Below are 13,663 nucleotides of genomic sequence, written 5' to 3' on the forward strand. Positions count from 1 at the left end.
CACACTCCGGAGACCCTGGTTCGGTTCCCACCCAGCACATCTTGGAAGTTGCTTTTTATTTATGAAGTGCCTGCCGTGATTTATCGCTCACGGTCAACGCCGCGAACGCCGAGGACACCGGCTTTTCTGCGACACGAGTTCCTTAAGGCTATCGCGTTAATAAGTAGATCATGTGGACAGCTCCAACTCATTTTCCTTAAATCAGTGTGTAGAATCTAGGGGTATGCAAAAATAATTTTTTCCTCGCGCACCGATTATTTTGCTGTATAAGCAAGAGAACCTACCACGTTAGTGTAACACATCTTGTACATCACACTAATATGTGCTTTAATTTACCAAGTGAGATGAGTTACTTTTATGGCTCATTCAGTCATATCACACTGCAAGCTGCATTCATCAATCTTCAATTGGATTTTGCAAATGTTTAATGAAACATGTTTCCCTTTTATGCAGATATGCAATGGCAAGCCCTTCCGCGTGTTCCAAAGGTAAAATTTAAGCTCTAAATTAAAGAAGACATTTCTAGACAGAAACAAGCAAACATGGTGAATGCAGAGTATCAGAAGCCCAAGGTACAGAAATTATGAGAAGTGCCGAATGATATTAAGGAAAGAGTCGTATTAGAAAACGCAAGACTCTTTAGTGGAGGTCAAGCAAGTCAATATAGCTAGAATACTCTGCAAAATTATGCGAGTGAGGGGATGTCGAACAATGGGTCAGGAAATGCGTTGTTTTCGTGCAAAACAAAAGCTGATTGTCATTACATAAGTCACTTTAGAATCATGAGACTGCTGCTTGATAAATTCAGAAATAAACCAAAAAACAAGACACGCAAAAATAAAAAAAACAATTTAAGGATGCTCTCTGCACACTGGGATAAATAAAAACAAACAAATCACATCTAATGTGGACATAACAGACGCCTTGTGAAACACTAAAGGAAAAATTCAGTTTCGAGCTATGGCACTTGCCGCATAGATGTGGGGTGCCTTGCACTAATAGTGATAGTTACCACTGCATTTAGAAATTGAAAGCATTCATGCAGACAAGGATGATTCTTTATATTTTTGGCTACCACTTCAAATGCCTCCACCAAGTGTTACAATGCTGCACGCAGCCCCAAGGATCTCGCAGCAACACCTGCTGGTAAAAAGCAGAAGCAGTCAAAGTGCTGGTGTGTGCTGGACACTATGTTTGAAAACTTTTAGGCAAGAGGAGTGCAAGAAGCAGACATAACAACTGCATTTATTTCCATAATTCCTCATTTGAATGGCCTTTTCTTTTTGCTTAGACAATGCCTACGCCTAGCCGCAGCAGCTCTCTCATACAGACTCTGCAAGCCAAGAGGCCGTGGAGGCAAATGCAGGCAAGAGGCAAGAAGCAATAGCACTGGTATCGACATTCATCTAATTTCTTTCTTTTTCTTTCGTTTAGGCAGCCAGCACACCTCGAACAGAGACCTTGACTGCGGGTGTGTCACCCTAGTCGCCAAGGAAGCATTTGAGGGAAAGCGAGAGGCAATGTGAACAGCCACTTCTCCATGTAAACGATACTCTTTCTCTCGGATGACTCCTACGCCTCGCCACGCCACCACACTTGTGCACAAAGATGCTGCGGAGGCACGTGCAGGTCAGAGGCAAGAAGCAGTGGCACTGGTGTCGACATTTCCTTTTTATACACTGAAGCAGCCAGCACACCTTGAACAGCCACCTTGACTGCGGGTGTGTCAGCAGATTCCTGTTGTACATATGCTCATAATAAACTTCAGTAAACTTGAACTTGGTAATAAACTTGAAGGCAAATGGGACATTGATGCATTGTTTTTTGAACATTTATTGCACACATACAATATATGTTAGACTTTGCAGAGCTACAGAGTGTATTTTGAAGCTTCCCCCTGTATTTTACACCTTTAATTACGTATGTGTTGTGTGGCCCTCAGTGCAGTTCATGTTGTAGCAGCTGCTTTGTCTGTGTATCGCACATTGGCTTAAGCTCGTGATATCCACATATTTGTCTCACATACACAAAATAAAGTTCTATGTAGTCCTCAGTGTTACAACAAAAAATGAAAGTAAACAATCCAATCGTGGAATTGTGTTGATTACAGTGATTCCTATGAATGTTACTGACACGTTGACAACTTGAACTAGTCAATCCGTCCATAGCCTCCTCTATTTTTCAAAAATAAAGGAGGCTATGATCCGTCATGGCAAGGAATTGTATGTATAAATAAAAAAGGGGGGGTATAGGATTAGGGCGGTACGAAAAATGTACCAACACCGTCTTCTAGAACCATTCCGTTAAGGTACCGTAACAAAGCGTATTATGCATAAAGTTCATACAACCAACTCTGATATTACTACACACGCCAGGCGACGCGAGCTACATTTGCCATGACGCATTCGCGACTGCACCAACTGCACCGGATGCCATCCATATTATTCTCGTTAATCGCGCTCACTGCACCGAGGCAAAAGAAAGATCATGGGCGCAGGTGCCTTTAAAGTATCTCGACCTTGCGATGCACTGCTGCGCGTGCCAGGGGAGCTGTCCGTGCGAACACTCCCTGGCACACACCTGCCTCGGCGGCCCCAACCTTCATACCGTTCTGCTTCGAGCTTTGATCTCCCGCAGTGTCCCTTGGGTGCCCTGGAGTTCTTGCGCCGCCTGCTTTATTATAATCTCAGGTGCTCTGCTGAGACTTCCGTTTGTCGGTTACATGTGCCCTACAGCTGGATCAGTACTTATAATAATAAAAAAACCCGATCTCTCATCGCGACGATAGATCGCGAAAGCGGGTTTTGCAACATACCGCGCACGTGCGAAGAGAATTACGGAACGCCAACGAGGAATCTGACCACAGCTTCGAGCTCGTAACCTCGTCGAGTGACACTCCTGCAACAGGCGTGACCGCTGAAAACCGCATACCGCCGGAAACTTCAACAGGATCATCCCTCGGTTGTATAACTGCCACCTGTACGGCCAACATGGACCACACCCACACCGTCCCGCAACGTAGAATAAAGGACCAACTTATAAAGCCCAAACACACGGCGGCACGCACACATCACAACACTACAAGCGAGACGCCATGCTGCTACGTTGCTACGGTTGCCGGATTAATTGATTGATTGATTGAAAACTTTATTGTTCCACCGAGCTGGGGAAGGAGATTCTTGGTTGGGGAAGGAAGAATGGGGTTTAAGCACAGCGCAGTAACTGTCTCTCAGCAGAGGACACCTTAACCGCGCTGCACAAGGGGAGTAGGGAAGGAAAGAGGAAGAGAAATAGCACCGAAGCAGCAGCTGGGGTGCCCGTCTCTTAACCTACACGTAGGTAGGGGAGGAGGACGAAGCAGTCCCCGCGCGTTGAGGACGGTGAGTCTTCACGGCCTCAACAGCCAGGCGGAATGCGCGACGCTGGTCGTCTTCAGCCTCGCTCTGGAGCAAGGCCTCCCAGGCTTCTCTACTGACAATGTTTTCCTTGGCCCCTGGGGAGCCAGCACACTCCCATATTATATGGTCTAGCGTACCTTTTTGCTTACAAATTTTGCAGAGGGCGTCGTTATAGTCCCTCGTCTGTGTTAGGTAGATCCAATGTGGTGATGTGTAGAGCTCACAGGGCTAAGGCTCTAGTAAATAAACTTAAAGACACACCGGCGCATAACGTAGCGTACGTGGACGCCGCTTGCGGCAGAGACGGGGCTGCGGTATCGACGGTGGTTGATGGCGACGGGTGCGTTAAGATAGCGTGCTCCACGTGCACGAGGGACGCCTGTACAGCCGAGGAGGTTGCAGTAGCGCACGCTTGTGTGGGAACAAAAGCGGGAGTAATATTATGCGATAACAAATTAGCTATACGAAATTTTAACAAAGGGAGAATCTCGGAAGATGCCGGATTAAAACTGACTACTGTCACCAAGTCTAGCGAGCGTCTCAGGAGCTGGCAACCTCGGCGCGTAGCAACATGGCGGCGCTCTTGCGGTCCCCAATTTCAATGCATGGGCCCTATGGGTAGCTTGTCCTCTAGAGTCAGTATAGTAACTCTATGCATGGAGCGTCCGAGCGCGGCAGCGCGCGCCCTATCTTGGCCGTAATCGGTAGAGCGTTCGAAGGCGAGGCGACGAGATAGCTGATGGCTTCGTGTGCGCTGTATCCTCGCGCGCCTAGTTCGCACTGAAGCAAGAGGCAGCACGAAGGGGAATTCACTCGCCGCTGCTGCCGCTCTTCACAACGCCAGCATTCTGACAGTGAGTCTGTGCTGTCATCGAGTGAGATGTGCTCACGTTTTCCTAAACGCGCTTAACACCGTGCATGTCAATTTACTTTTGAAATGAATGTTTACAGCAGTTTATACAGTTGATAAAGCTAATAACCGCAATTCGTATAGCTGATAATTTGTTGTCGCAATCAAGGCTTCTCCTTTCGGGGCGAAACTGCGACTTTTTTCGTTGAGGAAGAAAGGTAGAGCGATAATAACGACCTGTGTCGCTGGGCGCGCGTACTGCACTATCGTCGGCATCAGTTGCCCAAGCAGCGTCCTTGCGTGAAGTTTTGCCTACTCACTACATCGCTTTCCTCTCAGCCTCTGTTGCCGTAAGCATTGGGTTTCCGATGGCGCATGTCAAACAACAGCGTTTGCGTATCAAGTTCTGTTCTCTCTTGGGAATCTTCTGTATCAAATAGCTCATTTTTGATTTGTTTGGCAAGATGAGGCGCTCTTTTACGTCAAAGTACCCAAGCACTTAGGTGGTGCCGTTCGAAGAAAACGCCCTTAGCTGTGGAACTCGGGCCGCGGTGACATAAGCATCACGAGAACGCTGCCACCCGCATGCAACTGATCGTGCGTCACTTCCTGACAAAACATAGGATGACAACGGTACGCTGCCTGATCTTGCCCCCTGCCACTTTCTATCTCCAAGACTGAAGCGACAGATCAAAAGAAAGCGTTTCCAAGATTCGGAGGAGGTAAAGAGGAAGACGACGGAAGCACTGAGGGTAGCCATGCATGTTTTGAACGACGCATGAAGCGTTGGGACATGTACGCTGCGTCTCTGCAAGAGTACTTTCAATATAAATACCGTAAAAACCCGCCTGTTATATGGACCCGCATATAGTACGAGGCGAGATTTAGGGATAACGAAAAGCAAAAAAGGAAACGAGAAAAGGTTTCATACGCGTATACTAGGGGTGTTGAATATTCGGGGAAAAGATTTCATTACATCGGACTACGCGTTTCAATCATCGTCGTCTTCGGTTGCGCTGTCTTCGGACAGTTCTTTGTCCGAGAACTTTTCCCAGAAATGGCCATCTTCTATACCGTCGAGCACGATCTAAATGCCGCTCTTCTTAATACCGCGACACACAAATGTCCTTCGAGATGCGCGCCCATGCATCGGCAATCCATTCGCGCACGTGGCTTGTGGTTCACGCTTTAGCCGTCCGGTTGACGTCACTCCGGGATTTCTGGCAGAAAGTTTAGTTTCGATCCGCATATACTACGAGGTGGAAATTTGGGCGAAAATCCTCGTATCATATGCAAGTTCTTACGGTGCTGCTGTGAAAGGTTTGAAGCAATATGCCATTAATATAAATACATTGTCGTCTGTTTTGGGTGGGTCAGCCATCTACAATTGAATCCAGCTTACGTTATAAAGCTTTTTTGCTGCCTTGCACGACCTTTGTAGCACGACTGGAAGTGCAACAGCGCAACTTTTTGTCAAGGTCAAATGCGGGAGTGTATATTATATGTATATACACATTCTCAGTTGAAAGTCTGTGCTTCGGTTTGGTCCTCTTCAAGGAATGTGGCATGTTATACTTCTAATCGTGCAAGACCAACTATTGCCAAATCTTTGGCGTTACTATGGAGCAATGCCGGAACTTAAAGGTCAACAGCAGTAGGAAAAAAGCAATTGCCCTCTTCCCTCATCGCCAGCAAGGGCATCGCCCGGTTTGAAAACGTCTTTATTATGGTTTGTTAAATGGCACTTCCACTCTGGACTATTCGTCCTCCGCCGCAAGGGAATGGGAAGTGGTCCAAACTCTTGCAGCACTGTCGCACCGCCCAGATATCCCACCAAGAGGACGAGGAGAAAAGGCACCACGGTTGGCGCGCGGAGATAAGGTTTCGAAACGTGGTCATTTTTCTCCCTCTGCATTGGTTGCCTGATAAAAGTGCATTTTATGACTGATTGCTGTCGGCCTGCATCTCAGGATAGGCCGGTATGCTTTAAACAAGGTTTCCTTTACTGGATGTGAGTGCTGCCGATGTTACGCGGCACTACTTTTTGGCTATGTCTAACCTCAAGACTTGGCATAAGCTAGCCAGCATATCAAAACCACTAGAATTAAACTCTTATTTGGATGTTACAATTGGGCAGTATCAAACTACGCACAATAATAAAGCTCACAGAAATAAAATTGTACATGCAACAGCTGGAAAACACGGACCCTTTCTATAGTTTTAAACCGCACTTACGCTATACTTCGCCACAGCTAATAATTTCTTTATTGCGATCGCAATTACATGGACACTCAAGGCGAATTTCCGCCGTTACCGTGATGTTCCGCATAAAGTCCAATTCCAATAACATCGCGGGCGCGCGCCGTATGCTGTAGGTGCAAAGGAAAGCGTGCGAGAGTGAAGGATGGTGGCTTCATGCAGCGGCGTCTGTTCGCGCCCACAAAGAAGGAAGACGGGGAGCGGGGGCGCCCGCCGTATTCTCGAGCGGTCAAGAGGAGGAGCGGGAGATGAGTGCGCGCAAGCAGTGGAGACGGGGGTAAGAGGGCAGCGCACCCCCTTTACAACGGCTGCACACGGTGCGGCTGCGTGGGCGTGGCCGCCCGTTGCGGTGCATTAGAAGGCGAGCCGAGATAGCTGATGGCTAGGATGCGCTGCGTTCTCGCGCGCCTAATGTTCGCGCTGAAGTGAGCGGCAGCACGAAGGAGAATTCGCCCGCTGCTGCTGCTGCTCTTCATTGCGCCAGCGTCCTGACAGCGAGTGGCCGCGGTCATCGAGTGGGAGCGTTCAGGTTTGCCTGTGCGCGCGTGACACCGTGTTGGTTAATGTAGCTCTTAAAGAGAATGCTTACAGCAGTTTATACAACTGATAAAACCCCTAACCTTGCTTCGTGTAGCTGGTTGGTAATGTCCTGTCGCAATCAATGCTTCACCTTTCGGGCAACAATAATACCTTCTTTTTCTTACGCTGCAATTTACTTGTGGAACTATAAGTACAATGAGCCGCAAGATTATATTTATTGTTTAGGAAAAAATGTGCTTCAATACCATACGAGTGTTCATTTACTTTTGCCGTCAGATGTGTGTGTGTGTGTGTGTGTGTGTGTGTGCGTGTGTGTGTGTGCGCGCGCGCGATACGAGAGAGAAAGTCAGCCCCACTCACGCGTGCACGTCGGTCTGTCGAAGAGCCAGGAGCCAGTTTCTCGGCATACGTTTATGTCGGAGCCCTGCAGGAAGGTCTTCTCGGGGCAAAAGTACTGCAGCCTTATGCCACTGCGCTGAGTCCCGGGGTTGGGCCCGAGGCTGGTTGTGCCGTTACCTTCTGGAGGTTCCGGAGGCGGACACCAGATCTCTGCGAACCAAAAGTAGGCCAGCCCGTACGGCAGGAACCGGATGTAATCAAAAGTGTAGACGCCGACTCTACCGCAAGCAAGATAAACCGCCAGGCATAAACAGACTTCAGCTATGCTGAAGTCATGTTGCGATGCGATGCCGGCACTCTGAAAGATTGGCGGATCCCACAAATATTGAGAATCGGTGATAAGCGATGCTTTCGCTGGTGTTTGCTGAAATGTTAGTTTTCTTGCCCTCTACTCGTGGCTCAGTGTATAAACGTCTTCATTTTACTTTTGCTTCTTCACTTCTATGTCCCTCAGCGCTCCTCCCTCAGTGCACGATCTGGTCCCATTTTATTCACTTAAACTTATTTCTCCGCGCTCGGCTGCTTTCATTGCTGACTTTGTCACTTCTCTGTAGCTGACCTCACTTGCTTCGTTGTCGAATTCTTCACTGTGTGCCTCTTGTTTTGCTTGTCTATTTGATGCACCTACCCAGAGACCCAAGCAGGTCTGCATTCCACAAGACAGCAGCAACCAGCACTCACAAAGCCAGGAGAAGAGGCAAAGAAAACTTTGCTCTAAAACATTCGCAATTGAGTGCTAATTTATTCATTTGCGATCATTAACTTTACATAAACTTCTTAGTAGCTCGAGAAACGAATGTTCAGTTGCATATTGAGTTAGTGAACGCAGCTATACGCGGTCCAAACCACGCGGTTCTCCTGGACACAATTATAAACGAGTGGTTCGACAGTTGCAACATGCGAAATTCGATATTTCTTCGGAACTCTTATTTGAGCCATGTTTCAATTGGTGTCCTTGAGATCGCTATATATACATATACATATACATATATATACATATACATGTACATATATATATATATATATATATATATATATATATATATATATATATATATATATATATATGCATATGTGAGTCACTCACGATGTGACTCACTCACGCGACTCACATCGTGACTGGCGACGAGGAATCTCATCGGCAAGGCTCTGCCAGCAGCATGCATTTTCACCGCCATTCGACGGGAGCCGACCTTGTTCACCGAACACACGCTTGAGAGCAGCACGACACCACTGCGCAAGCGCTCCGTCACGTGGCTTTTTTCACATTTCGCGGGCTTTCTTTGCAACCCGTAAAAAAGGACTAGGTGAGACGTATCGTAAAGGAAACAACTCGATCGGTGGTTTCTGAATGTGCTCTACAAATCTGCGTATCATACTTGGGGTACTCGGCCAATTATTAGAAAGTTGCGTAAAATAACTTAATTAACTAGTGAGTTATGGGGGAAACAAAAAAGATGTCTGAGTTACTATAGGCTATTTCGAATAGTATGCGTTCGGTTCAATTCGCTTCCGACGCGCCTTTCATTATTAAATTCTTGGCTGAAGTTATGTGGGATACCCTGTATTATTACGCATTTATCGAAATCTAGTTTAAAATAAGGTTATTGAGCTTTCTTTTACGGTCATAATTAAGAATGCGATTATCATTCCGAGGGTCTTATAATGTTTAGTAAATGTCCAATAAAGCAATATAGCAAATAGGCACTATTTTCTTTACTGAACGCATGACGTCGCTCCATGAAAACAATTTTCGAAGTGTTTGAAGGACATTTGCTAAATTGAACGGTGCCGATAGACGATTGCATAAGCCTCGAGACGGTGACACCGCTATTTCTTCGTCGCACCACCTGTGTAGCAATTTCATATTAGTTAAGTAATGCCAATAGTACAGTACCAACAATACCAACAGTACACGACACTAATCGAAACGGCAAATACTACAGGAATTGCAAGAAACAGACAACGCATCACGTAAATCCCCCCCATCCCCTCACCGGCTCCCCCCCTGCAGGCAAGTTCAATAAAACGGCGTTAGAAAGCATATTTTGAGCCAGCGAACAAATATATATGCTATATACTAAACATGCTTTCCAAGTCAGTTTACCAACACGCCCAACAAATGCCAACGCTGAAAACCACGTTGTTATGCGTAAAATATAGCAACAAAAAATGTATCTATACGGTTATATTCGAACAAATATATTTTTGCGGTCAAACTCCGAGAAATGCACGCCGAATTTCCGAAAATAAAAAGCGAGGACTCGAAGCACATTACAGGCGCCCCTGTTTTTTAGATTTTTCAGATTTAGAAGCCACATTAATTACTCCCATCTCTCTCAATAGGCAGTAGAAAAGCAAGAGACTAGCTGTCTTGGATGAGCAAAATATCTGGCGACCAGTAGAGCACAATATAATGGTCAAGCAAATTATTTTATGCCGCTTAAGTAGACCAAATATAGATGCATTTAGAGAAGAGGCAAATGCGCAACTCGGATTTGCAACTGTGCAAACAAGTACAAACGCAGGAATGCTCTAATTAGGCAGCCGCTGAAGCGGCTGCAATGAAATTTTTTGTAGCATTCGATAGAAAGAGTTAATTCTAGTGACAAAGTGGAGTATAATCTTAGTTTGGGTTTTCAAATTATCTCGCGAAAATTTCCGGAAATAGGCCCAAGTTTTTATAGGAACTCCAATTTTTACATCAAGTTCACAGCTCTAGCTTCGAAAAATAAAAACAAAAACGCAGATATTCCGGTGTTAAGTACAGTGTACGCACAGCTAACCCTGACTGAACACCCACCTTCACAACGCGGATATTCGTCGCTCCACTGCCCGTCAGCGTCGCAAGTCCGCGTGTTTGTTCCCACCATTTTGAAGCCTTCGTTGCATGTGAACTCGGCTTTTGAGCCGTATTGGGTGCCGAACAGTCGAACAGTGCCGTTGGCGATGCCATACAGAGGTCCGCAGTCCACGACTGCAAAAGAGAACGCAGCGTATCTGAGATCAGGGTCCATGAGGCCGCATTTTGCAACGACACATTTCAGCTCCCGTTCTTCTTTCGGCATCCGAGGTCACGCTGAATGGTCGGGCCCCGCCAATAGCGGCCGCGCGGCTTTTGTCAGAACGAATTATGAATATCCAAAGGAAGGGACAACGAAGTGTATCGCTAGAAAATGCGGCCCCTGATTCACAAGTCCTTCCGTACGCTGTCAAAAAATATATAGCTGCAAAAACAAAGAAAAAACGGAAAATTGATGCCTTTACGAGAGAGAAATGTTCTTTCAATGAAAGAAACGGATATTATTTGAAAAATGACTCTTTTTCTGTTTAAATCCAGACAGAATTTTTCTCCATTTTAACAGAATTGGTTCTCAAACGGTGAAGTGACAAAAATTTGTCATCAACAGTGTCAGCGAAATTACATTTGTTCGTCTGTTTACTATCCTCAGTTAACACCTGTGTGCAGCTGCAGCAACCACGCAAGTATAGGCCGATAGGTCTCGTATGCACGAGCGCCAATTTGTCTTAGTTTATGAATAAGATACAGTTGTCATTAGTAGGGATGATGCCGCTCAGATCATGGCTATATATAAACTCGTAGAGTGGACCCTTGGATTTGTCGCGCAGTGCCACTTGTCTTGGCACCCGATGCCTCGTCAGTCGTCGCATTTGATGCGTTCTGCGTATACTGCGCTCATTTGGACATGCACGATCTGCTACAACTGCAGCTCAGCGTTTGACACTTTCGTGCCACACGAAAGATGAAGTCCTGAAGGGAGCAACATGTAGTTGCATCCTTAATTGAGTAAAATATCTGACAATGTCTTCCGTAAAGTTACGGGAAGAGATTAATTTTGACCATCTGAGGTTCTTTAACGTGCACCTAAATGTAAGTTCACGAGCGTTTCCCATGTCGCTCCTAACGAAATGCAGCCTCCGCGGCTGGGATCGAACCAGCGAACTCAGCAGCGCAATTAATTCTCTACAGCCACTATGCTACCGCTGCGGATAAAAAAAAAAGTAAGAAAAGCTGTTTTTACGTATTTAGAATGTGCCCTGTTTAGAGGCAATGAAATCGCAGTGCTTAATCTACACGCAGCCTACTGAATACGTATGTACATTCCACCCATCGCGGTAGCTCAATGGATATAGCGTTGCGCAGCTGAGCCCGAGGTCGCGGCTTTGATCCCAGCCACGGCGGTCGCATTTCGATGGGGGAAAAGTGCAATAGCTTTCATATACATATATTCAGGTGAATGTTAGAGAACCCCAGGCGCTCAAAATTAAACCGGAGACTCTCCCTACCCCACCACCTCGAGGGCGCGCCTCATAATCTGATCGTCGTTTTATACGTAAAGCCTCAGAATTTAATTTATTTTTGTATACATTTAAATGTATGTACTATTCTTCCCTGCGCAAAATTTTGCGAGTTCCGTAGATTGATAGTTCGATGAAATCAATCGGGAACCCGTCTGGTCAAGAGGAGACATTGTAAGCAGTTAAAAGTTGGACGCCGACCATAAAAATTTAAGATAAAAAGATGTTCGGCTCGCGCACTGATAGTTCAAATTGCGCATGCCCTTGGTCAAATTATCAGTTCACAGAAATCCCTACCACTGCGCGCATCATGTGCCTCTCTATACAGGTGTGCATGATAAAGTTTTGTCAAATACGTCCGAGTTTGTGGCCACGGTGATTAGACATTCGTTCCTGCTTCCAGCTCGTAGCCACTACAAAGGCTCAATTTCTTTCCTTTGGCAGTCGAATTCGCGTCGCGGTCTTGGCGTTCTGTCTTACTCAAGTGAACGCATGTGTCAAGCATACTCACTGTGACACTCGGGCTTGGCCCTGTTCCAGGTGCCGTCGCTCTGGCAGTACAGGTTGGCTTCGCCGACCATCCGGTAGCCCTTGTTGCACTGGTACCGCACATGCCTCGGGAACAAGAACACTGCATCCAGAAGCCGGCCCCAGCGGACGTCGCCAGGGTGGCCGCACGACACCGCTGCAAGCATTAAAACGCATCGGAGTGTCTGGAAAGTTACTGCCTATATTCAAATTTTAGCAACCTATATGCACGCTAACGTTAGCCAGGCGCACAAACAAAAACTGTTAATATACGACTACATTGGAACGAGACATGATATAAAGAAATAATGCATATAACAAAGCTAATATAATTCCCCTTGAAATCCCCATAGAGGTTCATGTATTCAAACCCTCGTTTTAACGAAGTAAAATTGTTCTGCTAATGGATATAACGAACTAGATTCGTTTCCGAAACTAAAAGTACCGACCGTTGTCCACCGCTTTCCCCCAGCTTTCGCACTCGTTCGGTGCGGCAGTTCAAAAATTCCCGCGTCGCATACGCCGTCGGGCAACACTGGCCTTTCTCAACGCCGCGCGTTGCTACGCGCACAGTGCGAAGGTGAGACTGCGTGTGAAGGTGAGTCGAGAAGGATGGTGGCTTGATGTGCACCGTTCTCCCTCGTGCCCAATGTTGGAGGTCACGTGTTAAGCGCGCATTGATAGACTGGGGTGGGGAGCTGGATGGGGCGGGGCAAATGAGCATGCGTCCCTTCTACACCCGACTGTGGCTGCGGTAGTCTGTCCGCGCGGCTGAGCGCATATGCGCTCATACGCTGCGTCGCACTCTCTAAAGGGTTGCAGAAACAAGCGCCTTTTCCTACGTGGTCAACACTACCACCATCCTACGCGGACCACGCGCCGTATGTTGGAGGTGATCTGCGGCGGGTGCAAACGTGATCCGAAATGGCTGGTTGCTTCATGTGCGCTGTCTTCCCGAGCGCTTAGCTAGCATTGAAAGTCACATAATCTCAAGTTTCGGAGACACGTTGAAGTCAGCAAAAAGCGTTCGCTCTTGTCTACCTCCGCTCTTCATCACACCAGCATTGTGTCAGCGAGTGTTCGCGGTCATCGAGTAAGATCTGTTCATCTATGCGTGCGCCCGTTGTACCATGCTTCTTAGTGTTACTACTAAGTGATTGTTTACTGCAATTTATATTGCCGGTAGGCCTGCGAGCCTTACTTCGTGTAGTTGTCTAATAATTTATCACTATGAATGCTTCGCCTTTCAGGCGATACTGTGACTTTCTTTTTGCATTCCGCTTCAATAGGAGCGCGGCTGCCACGGCAGGGCATCGAACCCGCGCCGTCGTGATCAGCAGCAGAACGCCGTAGCCGTGCACAGAGCCGG

General features: G+C 46.8%; 1 protein-coding gene and 1 long non-coding RNA gene across 4 annotated transcripts in view; one reads left to right on the forward strand and one right to left on the reverse strand.

Moving 5' to 3' along the window:
- The window catches only part of LOC139061116 (sushi, von Willebrand factor type A, EGF and pentraxin domain-containing protein 1-like), a 297,555-nt gene that overhangs the window by 262,899 nt on the left and 20,993 nt on the right, over positions 1 to 13,663 (reverse strand). For 2 of the 3 annotated variants that reach the window (XM_070540681.1, XM_070540673.1), the window contains exons 4-6: positions 12,278 to 12,451; positions 10,250 to 10,423; positions 7,408 to 7,596 (exon numbers count right to left, since the gene is read on the reverse strand). In XM_070540681.1, coding sequence (XP_070396782.1) covers positions 7,408 to 7,596; positions 10,250 to 10,423; positions 12,278 to 12,451 — 537 coding nt within the window. The remainder of the gene's footprint in view (positions 1 to 7,407; positions 7,597 to 10,249; positions 10,424 to 12,277; positions 12,452 to 13,663) is intronic. The other variant, XM_070540689.1, reaches the window with a different exon arrangement.
- Positions 1 to 13,663, forward strand: part of LOC139061125 (uncharacterized) — a 401,615-nt gene that overhangs the window by 1,621 nt on the left and 386,331 nt on the right. The gene's annotated exons all lie outside the window — the stretch shown is intronic.

This window comes from Dermacentor albipictus, chromosome 1 (assembly GCF_038994185.2).
Source record: "Dermacentor albipictus isolate Rhodes 1998 colony chromosome 1, USDA_Dalb.pri_finalv2, whole genome shotgun sequence".
Classification (NCBI taxonomy): domain Eukaryota; kingdom Metazoa; phylum Arthropoda; class Arachnida; order Ixodida; family Ixodidae; genus Dermacentor; species Dermacentor albipictus.